This window comes from Passer montanus, unplaced genomic scaffold (assembly GCF_014805655.1).
Source record: "Passer montanus isolate IOZ18808 unplaced genomic scaffold, ASM1480565v1 scaffold8, whole genome shotgun sequence".
Classification (NCBI taxonomy): domain Eukaryota; kingdom Metazoa; phylum Chordata; class Aves; order Passeriformes; family Passeridae; genus Passer; species Passer montanus.
In genome coordinates, this window is record NW_024373256.1 from 9,251,657 (window position 1) to 9,273,407 (window position 21,751).

The window sequence follows — 21,751 nt, forward strand, 5'->3', positions numbered from 1 at the left end:
ATTTATTATATATATCCACATACATATGTGTATGTTTTTAGAGTACTACAGGTTTTAGGTAAATACTATTTGACTTGGTCTAAGAAGAAAATCTAGGCTTAAAACCTTTTATTTCACAACTTGGTCACCAATTTGGACCTGTTGGGCTTTTCTTACTGTAAACAAACAGATCTTCCATTAATGTACAAGCAAAACCAGAAAACTGGAAGAAAAATTAGTATTTAGTTTATGTATCTACATGCATGACTCTTGAGAGTCCTTTCTCCTTCTCTGCTGATAAAAGACATATTATTATAAAAAAATAAAAGCCCTGGTGATCATTAACCACAACTGCTATTTCTGTAAAAAAAACCCAAAAATAAAACCCAAAGAAGCAGCAATCTTTTAAGTATTAAAATTGAATACCAGTCAGAGCACTTTGATATTTTTCAGCTAGATGTAGAACAAGGGCACTGGTCTTTTTGTGTTACATTGGTTAATCCAAAATGTGTTGCAAAGGTACTGGATGAATCTCTTTGTCTCCTTGCTCAAAGCATTTTTATTTCAGACTGGAAAAACTGATTTTTATGTTACAGGTGACATACAAGCAATTTGGGTGTTTTGAAAAAATTGATACCTCCTTTTTCTTTCCTTCTATAAAGAGATTTTATTCTCTTTCAGAAAAGTGTCATTTTTTTGTTCATCTAAATTTTAACCAAATATATTTCTCAGAAGCACATGTACATCATCATCTGACAGGCTATAACAAACTCAATATAAAGAGATAGACAGTGACATCAGATGACTCTGAGAAGAAGAAAGAGTGACTACAAAAAAACTCTGAAAGAGAGCCCATTGTGATTCCACTTTGCAAAGATGCAACTTCTGCTGCAGAGGGAAGTTTGACACCACAGAAACGTCCTCTAAGTTGACAAGGTTCCATTTAGGTTTTCTGAAGTGGAAAAGGTAGTTGTACATCAATCAGGCACATAAATCCTCTTGTTGATTGGCCTTCCTGAGTCCCACTCTGCCACTACACTCCCCTCAAAATACAGCCTAATAAATTGCATCAGTGGTTCAGAGAATCTTTGCTGCTTTGAAGAATGATTTATGTTCGCTAAACTCTTCATAGAACTCTTCTACACATTAGTATTCTCTCATATTGTATGCCAGGTTTTGCATGTGAAGTAGATCTTAAAATTGACTTTACCATCTGTGATGTCACTAATATAGCAGTCACTGTACTTCCTGAAATAGGATGACTATGAAGGATGCATCTATTTTGCCACAGATTTCTATAAAACAAAATGTTTTTCAGTAATTAAAGCTGGAGGTGAACAAAGGAGGTACTCCGGGAAAAGCACAGATTAATTTAAACCATAAATGACCCATTTAATTTTTTTTTTTCACTCAAGTAATGACTGAAGAAAATGAGTTCAGAGACTGATGAAGGATGCTGAATAGGTAATTATCGCTATTACAAACCCCTTATTTTAATTTGTAGGAAATGTGATTTGAAAATTAAATAGTACTTGATTTTTTTTTAGGTTTCAGTGTGGGTTCTCCTTCAGCTGTGTCTAGCACTTTTGTCTCTCAGAATTTCAAGGACCTTTCTTTTCCCATTAATGATTGTATTAGATAACCAGAAGGATCCATTTTTCAACAGTATTATCTCAGCAATAAATTACATTTTCCACTTCCCTCAGATTCCTGGTCTAAAGATCTGTAGGTGTTTTACAGGCCTTGGGTAAAAAGAAGTAACGAAAAATTTGGATACAGGTAGAGGCACACAGAGGCTGATTTATGAGTGAAGGCATAACATGCACCACAAAGCTTCTACTTTTAAAATTAATAATAGATGAGGACAAGACTGCATGCCCTACAAGGCAAATGTCATCCACCTGTTTTGTACTACCTTTCACTTCAGCTACCAGCCTCCTTCCCTGTGTTTGCAATGATTTTTTTCAGATTCCTTCCAGTTGTACTTATTCATAACAACTAAGTCAATGACAGCAAACACTGTCTGTATTCCCAGAGTGTTCTTTCAAATTTTTAATGCTCCAGTAGTTTTCAAATCTCTGTTACAAATGTAACAGAGTCCAATGTCCAAGCATAAAAATCCAGTCTAATTGACACTAGAAAAGTGGTTTTCCCACCCTTTGAATTTCTTCTGATTTTGAAACAAGGGAGAAGAAAAATTTTATTCATGGAAATATTGCTTGGTCTTATTGATCCATTCCTGCATTTGCTGAAGGGTGATCACCATAAAGATATGTCCCCTGTACATCAGGCAAAATATAGAAATTAACTCAAGTGCCTCTTCTGCAGATCACTTGGAACCCTTAAAGATAATTTTGATGTTTGCCAGTTGGTTGCAGGAATACACAGAAAGGAATTGCAGAAGGCTATGTACAGCACTAGGCTACCAATGAGAAGATGCTCCATCCAACCCTTCCAAATGTACTCTGTGGCAAACAAACCCAGTGTCCTTGCAAATGAACTGTGCCACCCATTTCTAGCTTTAAAATCAGATGGAATTAAGACCTTCCTGCCATGAAGCAGAGTCAGGCTCATTCAAAAAGCATGGTGGACATTGCACACTGCCCCAGAGTGGCCCTGACAGCGAGCAAATGGCACAAAGCCAATGCACTGAGTAGGGACACTGTGTGTCTGTAGGGGTGTCCTCACCACAGATCTCTCTAGCCATGACATCCTGACAACACCCACTTGACAACAGAGTCTGGCCACAAACCTGTGGTCATGAATTTATCCCATGGACTTACTTAACTGACCATGGTACTGGAATGAGTGGTAAACCAGAAACAGCTCAAAAATAGTGACGTGTGATTAGCATTTTTGTTGAATGCAATTGGATGAATTCATCAACCATAACAATTTTTTAAAAATAATTAACTGTGCTGAATTTTTCATTCAAATAAAAGCACAACATTCATATGGAGTAATTACTGTGGTGTGAAACATGTTTGAATTAGAACAAGACAACTTTGTCATTGGGTAGGTAAATTCATAGTACCTGGAAATTTTTTCCTCCCCAGGTTCTAGGAATCATGTGCCTAACGGTCTCCTGCAGCATACAGTACAAGCTACTGTTAATGTTAGATCTAGAGCTGAACATAAGGTATGGAGGGAGTATTTAAAATGTTTAATTATTCAAATGAAGGAATTAGTTGACTGTGTCTTTTTTGCAGTTCCACAATATTTCTAAACATCTTAAGATCTCAGCATGCTAAGAAGAATATAATAATGTGTCTGAATCTGCACTTCAGTTTATTCTCCAAGACAAGCACTATGGAAAACCATTTTAAAATTAGCCATTTGGAACAGAGCAACTGACTTAGGGAAAAAAGCATATCTATGTGTATATATATATATATATATATAATGTATATATACACAAAATATGTATACAATATAAAAAACTGTGATTGATTAATTGGATTAAATGGTTGAAGATGTTACTATGCCTATTTGATGTACAAAATGTGATGTAATACTGTATCAACAAGCTGCACTTCACTACAATATTTATGACAGTTCCTTTTAAACTACCAGTTCTCAAGCAATTCTAATCTAATCTAGTGTTAGTTATGATAATTTCTGCAAAAAGTATTAAATAATTCTTAAATGGTGAGGATTTGCCAGCGCTGAACTTCTAGCAGAATTCATTATTATACTTCCAAGCTTACATGGATGGAGATCATTGCATTCCTTCTGGAACAGGCAGGTGGGAAAGAAAATATTCCTTTTGCTTCTCTAAAAACCTTCAAGTCTAATTTGTCTCCAGAGAAGGTCCAACTTAACCAAAAGCCAGGTTGATTTACATATTTATTTTCAGGCAAACTATAGTAAACTGTAACTTGTGTTTGCCCAAAGCTTTCTCCAACAAAGTTTCTGGGGGCTGAACAAACTGTTTGCTTAAGGCTAAATTTCTTTCCTGTGCAGGTGCAATTTTGTAAGGCAGTATTGTTAAACTGTACTGCATTTTAAGGGATTGAGAGATCCTCCCACTGTGCATTTTAAAGGATTGAGAGATCTGCATGTGGGTTGTTCATGCCCCTGATGTGCCACAATAATTGAAGTCCAGCTAGTGTCAACAAGGATGGAAAGTTTACCTAGGAGCAGATTGGGAAGCCCTGACCTGAAGAAGCATCTGTTACCTTGCTGTCAGCCAGAAATAATTATATTACAAGCAAGCTGGTACTAGAATTTCCAGTTGTTTCTCTTGGCCTCCAGAGCCAGAAGAAATCTGTGTAGTTCTGGTATTACACTCTATTTTTCTCCTTCAGCTCCTCATTGGGCAAACAGGTACTGTTTCTCTCAAAAAAAGAGGGATCAATTCTTTACTAGCAACCAGCAGAAGATACTTACTTTTAAGGTTTCTGCCAGGTTTGCTTAATTGGACTCTTCTGATATAAAAAGCCAGCCTAGTGCTATGATAGTAGTCTCAATGCTCTGATTTTCACACTTCAGCACTAATTTGCTTCTGGATAAACTTTGGTTAATCAAATTGCTGCAACTCAAGCAAATAAAGAGTGAAATTCATCCTGGCTAAAAGGAGCCCTGGTCTCATTTAGATCCAGAGCATTTCATCTACTAACATTCTCCCAGTACCTAGTGCTTCATCTTTTAAAATGTAACTGTTTTGGAAACATCCAGGTATGTAAACAGATAAAATATTTCAGTAGCTAAAGTACTTTCAAAATTAATTCCTCAGTGAAAAATGTTTAATTTTTAATTTTAATACACTCAAGAACAGATTTATAAACCTGGTTTATAAATATCTGCTTTCCTTGCAACATTTCTTCTACTTAGTCCTCAGAATACTTTGCAGCTGAAAGATTTATACCTTGTCCATACCCACTCAACCTTTGACTTATAAAGAAGCTGCCAGCAAGGACACAAAGTAGTGTCAAGCACAATGGCATCCTTGTACTGTGCAACTGGAATAAACTGTAAATTTAAAATAGCAGTGTTTACTATTAAAAACCTACAGTTACTAAATATCTTGAGAAAGATTTAGTGAATCAATGAGACTGCTATTATTTTTCACACTTTTCCTGTAAGAAAAGAGAATTGTAATATTTCTGGGTTCTTACGTAACCTAGTCTAGAAAGTATTTATCTCATCTAAATAAAAAAAATTTTGGGTTTGTTTTCATTATGAAGATCACTAGCATTATAAAATTACCTCATTGAAAGAAATAGAATATTATGTACTATAAAGAACATCTCAATGAGAATAAACTTATAAAATCTTGTTCCTTAGAGTGAAATCTTCACTCCATTGAATTTAATGGTAGTATTCCTGTTAATAATAATGAGTCAAGACATTGCATGCAGCTATCAATAATTAATTATTGATGGTCAACAGAACTAATACTAAAAACATCCTATGCAATGAGACAAAAAAAATTTAAAACTGGATCCAGGCTGAGGCTTTACATGGAGGATCTATTTCTGATCTTGCTGTGCAAGTGTTTTAGTATTTTCTTTTTTTTGTTAAATTGAGCTAAACATTATGACAGAAACAAGTGAGATAATTGGGTATTATGAGATATCTGCTCTTTTTCACTTATGGTCATTTTCTGTGTTGAAATATTTGCATTGTTGATGTAGGAAAATGATCCTATTGTTCAGCCATCTAAATTATGTCCTTGTTAATCATATTATCAAGACTCATGTCAACTCTTCTAGTTTGCATAGAAATTATGAGCAATTTCCTTTTAAATTTTGTTATTTTTTTCTTTTTAGGAAGATCAATCCCTAAATTCACAGGAAAATTTTTTTAAACTGGAAAATCCTATTTAAGGGTTCAGGGTGTACAGAAATCACAAAGTTGCCTTTAAGAAGTCTAGCTTTCTGTCAGGTGTATGGGAGTGAATGACAGACTAATGCCCACACACACCCAAGAAAATTGTGAGTTGTCCTCTTACCAAGTATTCTGTTACAACTGGTACAACTGGCCCTATAGTTATGTGTGTGTGTATATAAAAGTATACACATATATATATATTATTGCAATGTAACACTGAAATATTCCTTTTACAGCTTCTTTACATTTTACTCCTGAGTTACTTGCCTATATTGATTACAGATTAAACAATCCATTATGAAGCTGTACTCTCAGATACCAGTGTTTTGTGATAAAACTGTGTTTAACCTTATTGTACTCTGCAATAATCTCCAAAATACATGTATTAGGGAACAGATATCCTAAATATTTTATTAACATTGGATTATATTTAGCAGGTTAGAGATAATCTGCTGATTTAAGTAAACACTACAACAAAAAGATACCACAAGAATCTGCTGTCAGCATCTTTTTGCAACACTTCTTAAGACTCCCTGATGTGCATTTCACAATGCAGTTAAAATCCTTTTATTTGTCCTATTATTTATCCAGCTGTGGGATCACTACACTTTCACAATAATAATAATAAAAAAACCCCAAAACTCTAGGCAAATATATGTTATAAAACCACAAAAAATTATTTTAAATGTTCTGCTACACATTAGTTACTCTACGCATTAAATTTTCAGTTTAATATTGGCTTTCATGCACAGAGCAACAAAATTAGGTTGATGCCTTTTCATTCAAGATAGTAAAACAGACTACCTAGACAGATGTTCTAGATAGATATTGCATTTATGTAGGTGTAACAGAGTTGCACTGTGCTCAGAAATATGAATGATGAATACTGTTAGCATTATCAGAACGCTGTCTAGAAAGAAAACATAAGGAATGGCATTTATTCTTCCACCTTGAAATCTTCCTGGGTTTTTGACCCATCTGTCAGTACCTGGTTGATAGGTTATTTCTTCTCTCTAGCTTTCATGCTAAAGGACAGAGGAGCAAATCCCTTTGGAGCCAGCTTTAGCACTGCTCTTTACAGTTGGCTGTCAAGTGGAGTCAAGAAGGGACAGTTGCTACCATCTGCCTAAAAGCGTGGTCTGGAACCTGTGTGTGTATTTGTGCACGTCAACAGCTTTCCAACATATGGGCCTAAATTTAGTTTCTGAATTCATTATTGGGCTTTCAAATATGTGACCCGGTTTTCAGATGTACTGACCACTCAGACATCTGGTGGTTTCATGTAAGCTGTGATTATTCAGCATCTCTTGAGCAAAATCACTCAGTGCAGTGCAGTTTCCATTTTAAATCAGTGAGCAGACAGTTGTTGAATTTAGTAGATACTGAGTTGGTCCGTGGATGTTTAACCTTCTTGACATCTGACCCCCTTGCCAGGCCTACAGTCACATAAGTGAATCTGACAGACACCTGAAAACTGGTGACAGCATCTCCTGACACTGATAACTCTGTCATAGAATTAAAAAGGTATCACAGAACTCTGGCCATAATTACTTTGTGCCACTTATTTCCTCTGTCTCGTGACTTAGCATTTTAACATCCTGAACATCTTTTTAACAGTGAGCATCCTTTAAAAATGGAACTGTCAAGAGAAATTTTCTTATTCATAAATCTGAAAATTCCTGCATCTATATATTAGTACTATATGTAAGTCTCAAAATACATCAAGCTCCTGATGGGCATGTTGTGACATTGATACAGGGAGACATCATTAAAGCTTATTATCAGGGAAGCACACTAAAAAAGTCTAATTTTCAGTAAGAATTTTTGATTTTAGTTGCTTGACAGAACATTTTGGAAGACATGCAAAATATATGGTGGCTAAACTATTTTGTTAGTTAAGTAATACAGCAACTTCACATTTCTGTGAAGAGCAAGTTGCTCACTTCTGAGGTTTACAACTCACTTCTATAGCCCTTGAGGGTTATTAGTGCTGAAACTGGCAGACTTTATTTGACTCATCAGTTTGGCTTCTTGTTCTGCCTTCTATCCATGGATGTTCCAGGCCTGAAGAATGCACACTGTAGACTAAACTTGTCTACCTCTTTATCTCAGTTGCTGAGGAGTTTTAGAAGAAGTATTGGTTAGATCAGCTCCTCAGCTGGTCTAACATATGCCAGAGTCAAACAGCAGATGATCAGAAAATTTTCTCTCCTATGTGTCCTGCTCTATATCTAAGCACAGCTTCTCTATGCTCAGGCACAGTACACAGCCTATTATACTCACTTTAACCTTGACAATTTTTAATGCTATTTTAGGCCTGTGTAGAAAGTCTTCTTTTCTGCCTTGAAAAGTTGAACTCATGGGAACAAAGGTGGTTTGCTTTTCAGTTGGAAAGATACAAAAGTCAGTTCCAATTTTTTTGATCCTGTGTAGCTTTTATTTATCTTTTTTCCTTTTTTTTTTTTTTAACAAGATAAAGATTTTGTTGGCACAAGTTTGCAATGATCTGCAGAGCCTTCTTTGTCAGCTGCAGTAATCCTCAGACACCTGGCCAATCACTCCAGATCTAAATTCCATGTCAGTCTAATTTATAACAAGTAGAAACGTACCTTGTTCACTGGTACTTGCAATACTGCTACAATTCAAAAGTAACGTCTGTTTTGCCAAAGAGAGAAACTGGCTGTCAGCTTTCCTTGTTCAGGATCAGAGCAGTAGCTGTGCAACAGGCAAACCCGAGGGCACAGCTCGTTTTTCAGCTACACTGCTGGAAGCTGCTTTAGACCTGTTGGCACTTTCTTCCCACTGCTGTATACTGAAGACATTTGCACTACACGTGTATTTGCTTTTGTATGTTTATTTTCAAGTACTCTATTTACCTTCTACATTTATCTGAATTTTCTTAATCTCCTTTGAATTAAGCTGAAACTACAAGAACTCTTGGGATTTCATGAAGTCCACTCCAAACGTTGTTGCAGTTACTGTCTGCCTCAAACCCAACCCACATAATTACTACAATTTAGGTTTTACAAGAAGACTAAAGAGGAAAAATATTAGGTTATAAAGGTAATTTCTACATTATAGAATTGCAATAAATTATATTCCTCCTCAATAAGCTGTAAAACCATGTCTCTCATGGTTTTTCATTCATGCAGCACCTCTTGGCTCATTAAAATCTCTTGATGGTGATTCCTTTGCTACATACAAAGTGTATTTTTTGAGACCTGATGACAATAGCAAAGAAGAGGTCAATGTGAGATGTTCCTGTTAAAATTGCTATGAATCCATGAAATTATGAGAACAATCTGCTTCTGTCCTAGTCTGTATGTGCATCTTTTTTAATGAAAAGGGAAAGGTTAGTTAGAAGATGTGTGCTCACTATTTATAAAAGCAGAAGTGTATTTAGTGTCAACACAGTGCAGGTTGGGATTTCACACACTGTTGTACTGATACATTAATGATTGCAGTTATTGGTTAAAAGAGCAAAGGCTTATGAAATGTTTGCTATGTAACTAAAAGCAAATGCATTTTAACCACCCAGCCAGACTAATACCTCTGGGGAAGGACACTGCTCATAGAGGAATGACAGAACTTGGTGGGGCTCTCTGATCTATGCAAATTCAAGAATGTAGGGTTGTTAAAAAAAACCCTCAAACTTCTGTGTTGTGTGATTCAGGGTGTTTACAGTATTTGTGCATCATAGGACTTTTTTCAGTATCCATAAACATTATGTCACTTGTAGCCTCCTTGGTAAAACACACTTCTTTAACTCTTTCTTTAAAGAGTTCTTTAACTCATGTCTGCTAAGATACTTCTTCCAGTCTCAAGCTTCCCTAGTGCTGCCCAGCAGACATCTTCCACCACTGAACGGTTCTTTTAAAGGCAGTGATTGCAAACCTGCTGCCCCTTGATCTGGCACAAAAGAACCATCACTTCTTCTGTTCTCCAGCCGCAAAACATTTTGTGTCTACATCCAGACACCCCACTACAGCATGAAATGAGTACCAAGGAAACAGACGCTGACAGCTTCATTCCAATTTCCACACAACATTTCTTATTACAAAATATCTTTCACATCAATAGTGCCTGAGATCAGGCCTGTCTAGCTGTTTCTTATTGATAGATATTCTCAGCTCTGGAATGTCTGTTAATAGTAATGATTGAGCTATAGGGCATTTTTTGGGAAATAATGATTAGCTAGAAAGCTCCACTGACTCAGTGCTCAGCAAAGGACTATTCTCTCTGTCAAGTGATCAGTCCCAGGGAAATACTCAAAGCTTGCATCAACATTGTTATTATAAACAAAAATTAAATACAGAATTGTGAACATAATAATTGCAATTGCTCCATATGGTCTAGTTCTTCTATACTCTTTATATTTGCCACCACCCCAAAATTCAGGTTAACTCACTCACTTTCTCTCCTAATTTTACTCTTTTTCAAACTCTCTTACTTACATAAAAAACCTCTGCAAGAATCAGTTCTATATACAATTCCACACAGAATTCAATAAATCAAGTATGAGTATGCAGCTTCCCTGTGACATGAGTATACATTGCTACTGAATTTACCAGGAAAGGTGCCTATTTTCTAGGTTAAAGTTGAACCACAAGCATTGCCATTGATTCACATCTTCTTGGTGAAAACAAGTAAAAGAAATTAGAGGGAAAATATAACAAGAATTTTGTATATGCCTAGTGCCTAAAGTAAGAATTCCACTTAATTACATGGATATACACTTGAGTAAAGAGAACCTGTAGGTTCAGGTTGAAACATTCATCCTCTCAGTTATTTCAGAAGCAAAGAACATTCCTTATGGGATAAATCTGTAGAAAAGTAGGCAATTATTACTTGCCTTAAAGCAATGTCAGAAAGAGATGTCTTGAAATTCTTGAAGTCTTGAAAGTAGAAGATGATGGTGTGAAACCAGGAACTCTTTCATGTTTCTCAACTTGTTAAGCATAACTGAAATAAATAAGACATTTATTGACTGACTTAATTGTGAAAACTTTTATAAAATCACACAATGACCCAAAATGTGCCTCAGTACAGTGTGTAATACTAATTTCTCTCAACTATTTTAATTTCCATTATTGTAACTAGTGGGTTTATATTTTGGTCATGCAGGTGTTCTTAAAAATATATGCTGTGAAGCCATTAAAGCACACTGCCACAGGTCTAGTGAAAATGGTTTGTGCCCCAGTCTAGAACAACTCCAGTTCACTACTAGAATTCTAAGACATGGTACAGCTAAAATCACTGCTAATACAACTAACTGGCAGAGAAAGATTGACTGAAGCAACTTATAATTAATTCAGGGTAGCATGATTTATGGGTTCCATAGGTCTGATCCAAAATCTATTGGTGCTATAGAAAATGTTTTTTTCTCAAGAAGGTTTGATCACCCTCCTGTTTTTTCCCAAGCACATGTCACTTAGGGTTAAGTTCTGATCTCATGGACCTGAATCCCACAGATGTCAGGTTCTAGCCTAAACCCTTTGGGCTTCTTTTTTGTAGGGGAATTCTTAGGGAAAACCCTAGGAACTCAGAAAAACAAGAAACTTGTACCATATTTAGTCAGGATTAAGAACCCATAAAATAAATCGGTTTTGAATGTTATTATTTCGGCACATGTATAGCACTAATCATGCAAAATATTTAAGCAGCTTTTTAGCCGTCAAATCAACAGGGAAACTTGCATAATCTTAAGTGCTTGACAGACTGGACCTTAAATGTCTCTAGGTGCAATAATAAGTGTGGTAAAGATTCATTTTGTGCAGTATTTTCAGCACAAACTGCATCACAAAGTGTTAAATAATAAATAATAGCAGAGAGAAGTATACACAAGGGAGGAATGATATGATTTCAGAGGAGACTTGAAAGGGGATGTTGATGAGGTGGAGGTTTTAAGAATTAAATATTAAAACCTAGAAAGGCTGGTTTTTGGCTGGGACTGATTGTTTTTCTCTGCTGAGAAAAAAAGGGGCTTTCTAACCTACCTCCTGGACCAGGATGCCAGGCTTACTGTCAAACTGTTCAGTGGAATCATCACTGTACTTAGAGTCTATTTTTAAGAGAAGGCAAAGGATTGCAATTAGCAAACGACAGGCCTCTCAGATTCCAAACGTCTGCTTTGTCCTCTGCCTCACCTTTCCATTTATTTACTGCGTAACAACTCCACACGGACTTGGCCCAAGTTCCTGAAGAGCGCCGGGGATGCAGAGGGAGAGGCAGGGCAGGCTGGCATGGCAGAGCCCCAGCACACCAGCCTTGCCCAGAGCCAAGGGCAGCCCTGGGGCCACGGCAAGGCACTGACAGACGTGCGCCGAGGAAAAGGGAAGCGGCGTTCAGCACCAGCCCACACTGTTAAATCACGCCATAGTGGGCTTATTTCCTACATTTGGTGGCAGCATAGTATTCAGGATAATATTATTGCTACTTGCACAGGTTACCGCCGAACCAAACGACAGAGATGAGAGAGTTAAGTAACGGCGATGGAGAGCGAATCACTAAAAAGTCTTTCCCAGAGTCAGTTCTCTGATTCGGGAAGTTATTTCAATTCTGTATCTCGCAAACAACCCGCTGCCTCACCGTGCCCTCTGGAGCCAACTGACTGACACTATAAGGAGATTTTTAAATAAATGATGTGCAGGAGCAGCTCATGTTTAGCAGACAAAGCCCTGCTCGGCAGCATGCACTGCGAGCACCGCTGTACCCGTGCTCGGCACGCCGGGGCCGGGGCAGCGCCCGCTCCCGCCCGGCCTTAGCGGAGCTGCGGCCCCATGGGCGCCGCTCCGCCCGCGGCACCTGCCTTTGCCTCGCAGGTGAGTGCGTCTCCGGAGAGCGCTCGGAGAGGAGTTCCCGGGAGAAGGAGCGCTCTACTTATCGGCAGAGGAGCTCTCCTGCCGCGGAGCTGCCCCAGACTCGCCCAGCCCAGCCCAGCCCGGGCCGGGCCGGCTGCCCCCGAGCCCGCTGAGGGAGGCAGGGGACGAGGCGGCGCTCCCGCGCTTTTGGAGACGCACCTGTGGGGAGCGCCCGCCGGGACGGGAAGTCTCTTATGTAAGGGATGGCGGGGAGCGGGTGAGGGGGGCGAGGCGGGGGTCGGCTCTGCGGCGGGGCTGATGCGAGGACCGAGAGCCCCACAGAGGGGCTGGAAGGGAAGAAGAGAGAGAGAGGGTGAGAGAGAGAGAGAGAGAGAGAGGGAGAAAGGGAGAAGTCGCCGGCCCCTCAGCGGGGCTGCCGGGGGGGACAGGCGGGCGGGCAGCCCCGTCTGTGGCACGCAGCTTCCCGCGGCCGCCTCAGAGGACGGGCTGGGCTCTCCCCGCTGGCACCGCGCTCGCCCGCCCTCCACGGCGCATCTCCCTTCCCCGGCGGCTGGATGCCGCGGCCGGTCCGTCCAGCCTCCCGCGCCCTGCCCTAGCAGCCCGGCCGCGGGCGGGGCTCGGCGGGCGCCGCGGGTGTCTGAGGGAGTTGTGCGAGAGACCGCGTCGGGCTCCGCGGGGGAGCGGAAGGTGGGTGCCCCCGGCGCCCCGCGCTGGCACCAGGCTGCGCGGGGAGGCTCCTCGCTCGCCCTCTCTCCTCCTCCCGCCCCTGCAGCGCCCTCGCCTCAGCCCTCCCGCTTGGCGGCCCCTCCACGCCCCTCTGCCAGCCCAGCGCGGTGCCCCGCACGCCGCCGCCACCTCCACCCCTCGGTCCTCCTCTTCCTCCTCCTCCTCCTTCTCCTCCTCCTCCTCCTCCCGCGCTCTCTCTCACGCGCACTCCGCTCCACAAGTGCCGCGCGCTCGCTGCTCCGGAGCGGAGCGGGGCTGGGCTGCGGACCCTGCGCGGGGCTGCGGACCGTGCCCGGCCCGTTCGGGGCTGTCCGTGGTGCTGGAGGCGAGCGCGGGCTGAGCGGACGCCCGGCTCCTGACGGAGCCCCTTTATGTTCAGCTCCTGGCGCAGCGCAGCATCCAGCAGCTCGAGCGGCGGCGGCAGCAGCATCGCTGAGCCGGGGCTGGGAGGCAGAATGGAAGGCTTTATTCGGCTGCTCTTCGGCTACTTGGTGGCGGACCTTCTCACGCTGGTGTGTCGGGCTCAGGAGAAAGCTGGCCAGCAGCTGGGGAGCTTTGTGGTGCTCTCGGGAGGAAACCACTCCAGCCTCGGGGAGCAGATAGACCCCTCCGAGCCACCTCCCACCCCAGACTTCTGCAGGGGCTACTTTGACGTGATGGGGCAGTGGGACCCCCCCTTTAACTGCAGCTCGGGGGAGTTCATCTTCTGCTGTGGCACTTGTGGCTTCAGGTTTTGCTGCAAGTTCAAGAAGACAAGGCTGGATCAAAGCACCTGCACAAACTATGAGACGCCGTTGTGGATGAACACTGGGAAGCCTCCTTCCCGCATAGACGACCCTCTGCATGACCCTACCCGGGATAAAACCAACCTTATTGTCTACATCATCTGTGGGGTTGTAGCAGTCATGGTGCTGGTGGGGATCTTCACCAAACTAGGGCTGGAGAAGGCACACAGACCCCAGCGGGAGCACATGTCCAGGTAAGGCTGAGTGCCAGGCAGCAGGGTCCCCTTCCCCCCTACCTTCTGCCCAGCCCCTAGAGAGGAGAGAGGAGCCCATGTGTCCCTGCCAAACGAACAACTCCTGCCAGGCAGGCTGCATTCCCCTGCAAGGCGACTGAGAGAGACCAACTTTGCTGAGCAGAGCTCCTGTGGTGCCCCCAGCCCAGGTTATCACAGAACATGCATATTGAGGAAGACGAGGGATAATTGTGGAGTCTGCACAGACAGTAGTCCATTTTTATCTGCAGTGCCTGACCCTCTCCCTAACAAGATCCAGCAAGTGTTCCCAGATATACTGTGCATAAATAGAAAAACAAATTCTGAAACCAGCAACACTGAATTATAGAAAGCCTGATGTGTTCCCTCTTCCAACAGTTTCAAAGATTGGAAAATGTTTTTACTTCTCAACAGAAGGATGTAAACAAATGCCATCTCACCCTCCCTCTCCAGCTGCAAAATGGTTTTGGCAGGACCTTCCCTACTCCTCCAGCCCTTGCAAGTGTGTGAGCTATTTGTAAAATTTCTAAGCTGTGAAAATGAGTCAGGGTGGAAGGGAAGAGGAAGACACAGAAAGGAAAAGCTATTGTAGAATTTCTTAACATTTTTTCAGTTACTGTTGAGAGGTAAAAAATGGAATACGAAAGTCTTGCCTCATCCATGTATGTGTGTGTTCTAACTGTCTCCACGGTGTAATGGCTGAGTTATATCCAAGAGAACCTCCCCCACCTAGAGTTAGGAATGCTGTGTACCATCTACTCCAGATCCTGGCTGCCTAGTGGTGGATAGGCAGGTGGGCAACTCGGGACAGAGCCCAGTGTCTTTAACAACATATTCCAAACCAGATTGTCACAGCAGTTCAAAATCAAGGCATAACACATTTGTCAAGTTTGCAGCCTGTCTGATTCTTTATGCTAATCCCAGGCACATGAAAGTAAAGCAGATGGGGGGAAGGCATTAAAAAAGACAAACAAATCCATTAAAGAGTCTAAATAGATCCCAGCATATTGGGCAACTTCAGTGATGAAATACAATGAAAGGATACCTTCTACTGGACGTGCAGTGTGGCAGAAAACTTGCTCTTGCCCCGACTGCTAATGGTGTAGCCCACAATCTTTAAAGCTTAGATGAAGAGTCATCCTTTGAAATACAGTCCAAGAGATCAACTCAACACCTGGAGCCTCATTTTTACTGAAGTTTCTGCATGACTTTTTGATTAACTGCTTATTTTGAAATGAACAGAGAAAGTCACAGAAATACTCCTGAAAATGCATCACCAGTTCACGAGCTATTATTTGCTATTTATAAACTGGCTGATATGGATATGCTTTACTACTGAGGAAAAAAGCAGATTGCAGAAATTTTAGTCAACCGAGTGTGTCAGTGATACTTCTGGAAAGATGGTTTTTGTTGAGGAAGGTATGATAATCCCTTAGACATTTTAGAAATGAATATAAATTGAGAATATAAATTTTGAATACAAATTGAAATAATACATGGGTTCCAATGTATTTTTTAAATTTTAATCCACAGAGCTTGTTTGCAAAAAGCTCTCCCTTGCTTCAGTCTCTCTCTATAGGGTCTTTGTGCAGGCAAAAAAAAAAAAAAAAATTCACAAAGCCCAGAACAGAGTGAAGTTATAGCCATCCCTGTGAATTATGACTTAAATAGGTCCTGCTTCTGTGAGTAGAAATATTTGCTATGTAAAGTACAGGTGTGAAGTATTCTGAAAGGATATTCTGCCTCAGTTTATGGAAGTAGAATTATGGGGGATTGGAAAATCATTCTTATATCCTTGAGTCAGGTATGCATAAAGATTAGGTTTCTGAAGTGGGTCTTAGCAAAGGTCGTCTGTTACCTTGATTACTTAACAGCGTCTGTGATCTTGTACATGAAACTGTTCAAGGCAGGATTATATAGAAACTTGGAAAGTCATGATCACATGGCAAAACAGTCACCCACTCAGTACACATAATAGCTAGTCATATTCTGAAAAAGAAGATCTACAGCTTTTTTTTTTAAATAAGTTCTCTCTTATTCCAGTTGTGGGATAGGTTTAACATTAATTTGAAAGGGAATTAGATTTGTAAATCCCTTTGAAATCTATAAATATATTCATTGAGTGAAGAATTGAAGTAACCTCTTAGTCCTCAAGTGAGTGTTTAACTAAAATATTCCATTCTAGCTCTTTTGACACTACTAATGTTCTGAAAAAAGGCTGTAATGCTTAAAAATAATTTATCTGTTCAAACAGTTACTAGTACCAACAATTGACATAATATGTAGGCTGTATTCATAGTCACCTTCTTTTATAATATTCATCACTACAATATCAGAAAAACAAAGCAAAAAAGAACACCTCCTACATTTTTTTTTTCTCTACTGAACCTTATTAATAAGCAGAAGTTTAGTGCATCGAGAGTGTTAGGTAGGCCAAAGCAAAAGTACTAAGTGTTACTCGATCTTGGCTGGCAGCAAGAAACACATAGAGAATGATTTGTAATCTATTTCCTTAGCTAAGATTGTGTCCTTTCCCTTGCCTAGCCAATGGATACATGAAAAATTTGAATCCCTTTCATTTCTATGAACAAATTCACCTAAGAAAGGGATAGTACTGCATATCTAAAAAGACAATGCAGAATGGAAACTGATTTTTTTAATGGGGGCTGATTATTTAAGAAAAATGAACAACTAATTAAAACTGATGTAAATGATACATTTCCATTTTTTGATTTACTAAAAATATTCCAAAATATGAACAGAGACCTGACACGTGGGAATAAGAACATTGACTTCTAAATAAGAAGCAGAACTGTGCCACACTTTTTAATTTCTTGCAGAACTTCATCTTGCAGTCAGTAGATTTGCTGTTGAACTAAGACACTGGTGTGTGTAAGAGTGGTACAATATTTATAAAGAAAGCTTTCTTTATTAACTGAGTGTAGTTTCCATACAGCTACCTTTCCTTAAATTTTGTTTACTACTATACCAAAACAAACCAAGGACACTCCATTAACATCACTAAATTTTCCTGATATATTTGACAATGAAAAAAACATTGTGGAAATATATTTAATCAGTGAAAAAAATCCACATGAAAAAGTCTCTTTTGGGTGAGTCTCTATCAAAAAAAGTCAAGACTTGTCCTTTCTTAGAGAGAAAGGACTTGTTACTTCTTTTGTTTTGGGGAGACAGGCCAGGTATGGCACTCTTGACATTTTCTTTCTGTTGGCATGGAACTGTAAATCTGGAAGATGAACATGGAGAGTGCAGCACAGAATTAACTCAGCATGGTGTTTTTCACTTTAGACCTTGCATGTTTTGTTTCTCCTTATTTTAAAATTTGTTCCTTGATGTTAAAAGGAGATGAGTATTCCCTTCAGCTACAGTGCCCAAGACTAAGCAGCAATAGTAGTATCCAGAGTAGCTCTTCCTTTCCCCTCCTGTTTTTGAGGAGAATAAGGAAATCAGATGGTGTAGGAGGGAGCTATGGCAGAGGGAGGGAACGTGGCAGTGTTGTGCATGAGGAGACACAGATTTGATCTGCCTGCTGAAGCAGACCAGGAGCTTTGTTAGGCATATGAGGGCAGCACATTCTTGCTGCTTGAGACTACACCAATGGGCCTGCTAGGCTCCATCAGTTCAAGTGGAGAATTCTCTCTCAAAAATGAATAGAAAATGAAAAAGCTTTACCTCTGTTGCATGGAGGAGTTTATTCTGTAAATAGAACTGCACCTTTGTCTTCTTCCTTAATCCTTGTGGAGAATGTGCAAACAAACCAAGAACTGAAAGGAAAATGTTTACAATCATGCTCTTATGCTGTAGCTCCTGTTTTTTAAAACAATGCTTCTGGCAGTGTGTTACAGTCTTACAAATATTGTGAACCATCTGAGCTCTTCTTTCTCCCTCCACAAGGAAGAAAGTGCCCAGTGCTGAGCTCAGGACTGAAGTCTTTTATTCATCATTTAAAAGACATGTAGTTGGGTCCAAAAATGGCCTGACTTGCCAAAATCCTGAATCCAATGTGTGAAGTTATTTCCCTTATGGGTTTTGACCCAGTTTTGGAGGCAAAATATGACAAGTGACCTTTCATGAAATAACTTGTGTTTCAGCTTGTACCCATACGGGAGATGCATGGCTCCACATGCTCTATATATGCTTTATAGCACCCCAAGCCAGTATTACATATCCAAAAAGAAAACTCTTATGGCAAGACAAATGCTGAAGTTTTGTGATACTTGGATAGTTCTGGGCCATGAACTCCTACATAGGTAACACTTCTCCATTTTTGTAATATTACAACCAATATTCCTGCACTGCTTCCTGATTAGAAGGTTTTCTTGCACTTTGTATTTCCTTAAAAAAATCATCCAGTAGGTAAATAGGTGTAGGTAAAGACCCTCTCTGTAAAGCTTAACTTTTCAATGTGACTGACTATAACAATTTCTTCAGGTAATGAACAAAATCTATATGACTAAATTTAGGTGAGAAAAATGCATGAAGGTGTTTTAAAAGTCTCCTGGCCTGTGTGGAATTTTTCAAAGCAAACATCTGTTCAAGGATTTTGTCATGTACTGGGGAACAAGCCTCCCTTTATCCATTTCATTATGTGGACAAATCCCTAAAATAACAAAATGCAGGTACAGCATTTCCTTTGTACTTCAGTGATACTGAAGCTGGTACACATTTTAACTCTCTCTGACATCAGTGGAGAATAAGGACATGCTCTCAGTTACAGGAGCTATTCTGCCCTGGGAAGATTGTGCAACTTTGGCTAACACAGTATAGGTGCTGTGTTATTAAAACCAGAACTTGATGGTGAGTAGTTAATCTTTTCTTAATACAGAACAAATTGGACAGGTAATTCCTTGAAAACCATTTGAAAAAAATCTACCCTGAACTGATAGAGAACTTAGCATTTTCATAGACAGGCAGTAGTTCATCTGCCATCATACAGGGTGTTATTTAAAGTCTACAGCAAACAATATTTACCATGAGACTAAGAGCAATGAGGAAAGGATGTCTGAAAACCCACTCTCACAAAGTGGGGAAATACTTAGATCTCACTGTTTTAACTCCCACACTGGAGTTAGGAACTTTCATTTACTTTTTTTTCCCTTCCCAGAAATGTGTCCAGCTGCCTCTGGAATTAGAATTGATATTGATGTCAATAATTTCCTCTGTATAGAGATATATTTGCATAAATCGACTAGATATTAATGGTTTTGGTCCCCACTTATTTTAAATTGTTTTTGCAATATAATGCTTTCCTTTTTCATAATTTCTACATGTCTTTGTGAAATCTCTTCTGTTGAATTTTTATTATTCTGCTATGTAGGCCAGCTCTGCTATTTCTGCAGTCTAAGCACTGCTTCAAATGGGAGCATTACTCTGATACCATTAATCATGTGCTTACTGTCTTCTGACCTTTTCCAGGATCAACAGAGTATTCTCTAACATGTTGATCACAAGTGTATCTAATATCTTAATAACATAATGTTAGTCATAAACACAAGAAAACATCAGTATTGTTCAGCTGTATAAGCAATGTTCCAGCAATCTGAAAGCAAGATCCAGCTCAGGATTTCTCTCTGTAACTTAAAGGAAACTACTTACTTTATAATAATTAAAAGTATAGGGCTGCTTGATTGAGAAATCATAATGTCACAGAAGTACAGCAGAGAGCTAAATGGCACTTGCCATGGCTTTCACCAAGGAATGTGCTTATTTTTCATTTATTTATATATTAGTTTATAAGCCAGTATTTCTTGATGCAGTATCTGGGACACTGTATATAATTTTGTAGAAAATTAAACTAAACTGGGCTTGGTGCCCAGAAAATATGTCCACACCCTTAAAAAATTGCTCAAGAGGTCTAAAAATTAAAAACAATAAAACAAAAAGGAGGTAAATAATGGTCCTTTATGCATTGACCTGAATAGAAGGGATTTGCAGTGAAGACACTGGTAACACATACTACACATACAAAGCTTTCCTTTGCCTAAGGCAACAGATCCTGCAGGTGGGCCAATTATTTCCTAGGGCACAGTAGTTCAGCAGGTAGCTCTGGCACACAGGTAAGGACTAATCTGCTCCTGTGGAACTCTGGCAAAATAGCACAGACTCGCAGACAGAGTTAGATGTTGCCATGCTGGGAGTTTCAGAGCTTAGAACTTGGTGAGTAACTCTGGCTGCACAGGGCTGAGCCGTGTGTGTGTGTGTGTCCGTGTGCCTAAGGATGCACTTACACTCAGCAGGACACTCTGGGCCTTGCACAGTCACCAGAGCAGGATGAATCTGTCTGACTGCCTGGAGCTCTGCAGGACAAGCCCACAGGCTGCACCAGCCTGGGCCTGGCCTAACTCAGGAGCCTTTTGCTTACTCCCTCTTTGCTAGCACAAAGCTTTCATCCTGTTTCCGAAGTGCCTTCAAAGGAGCAGGGAGTGTTCCCGTGCAAGCTTTGCTCTATGTTAAAGACTAGGACGCTCACAGAAGTTAGAAAAAGACCTTTTTGATCTCCCCATCTGGATGAGAAATCCTTAAATCTCTGCTTACTGGATTTCTGCATGGAAGTTATATGACTTCAAATTGAGTGACATTTTTGAATGAAGACTGTGAAGACCACTGTGTTGTGTGTGCTAATTACAAATGCATGTGTGAGAATTTCCTTTGAAATTGGTAATCTAGGTGTGAAGATAAGCAGTTTGTGAAAGGTGTAGCCATGGGCTAGGTGCTGAGGTGCTCAGCTAAACCAAGATGGCAATAAATGTTACTGAGCACATGCAGTGGCAGAATTCTACAAGGCTCGAGGAGCTTAAAATATGTTCCTCCAAAGCCAAGATACCTAAAGAACTTAATGTGTTTCTATGTTTTACTTCTAGCAACTTTAGGCTGTCAGTAAGACAACCTAAAAAGAGCCTTAGGTGTGAAGTCTCACAATGAATTTACTTCCCTGCCTTTGCTGTGAAGGGAGCTGGTTTCTCCAGCAGACATTATGATCGACTGCATCACAAACTGAAATAGATCTTGGAACATATTGTTAATGTCATACAGATTTTGCAGATTCATTCTGGTTTTGTTTGGATTTCAGGGCTCTTGCTGATGTTATGCGACCTCAAGGTCCTTGCACAACAGATCATATGGAAAGAGATCTAAACATTGTAGTACATGTGCAGCATTATGAAAACATGGAGACGAGACCTCCTCCAAATAACTTACGTAAGTTGCATTTTGCCTTTATCAATAGCTGGAATGCTGGCACTGAAAAGAGCATTATGAAACTAATATTGCTGAATGTCAAATGAGGATCCACAGTACATGGGTTCTTGCAAATTAGAAATACTCATTTTCTCAGAATCAGGAAAAATTAGTTTCCTAGTGCAGATTAGTGCAACAG

General features: G+C 40.2%; 1 protein-coding gene across 3 annotated transcripts in view; it reads left to right on the forward strand.

The window, feature by feature from the left end:
- The first annotated feature begins 12,848 nt into the window (after positions 1-12,848).
- SHISA9 (shisa family member 9) overlaps positions 12,849-21,751 on the forward strand; it is a 178,166-nt gene continuing 169,263 nt past the window's right edge. The window contains exons 1-3 of one of the 3 annotated variants that reach the window (XM_039732655.1): positions 12,849-12,867; positions 13,738-14,337; positions 21,446-21,573. In XM_039732655.1, the coding sequence (XP_039588589.1) occupies positions 13,814-14,337; positions 21,446-21,573 (652 nt within the window). In that variant the 5' untranslated portion in view covers positions 12,849-12,867; positions 13,738-13,813. The other 2 variants (XM_039732656.1, XM_039732654.1) reach the window with 2 other exon arrangements.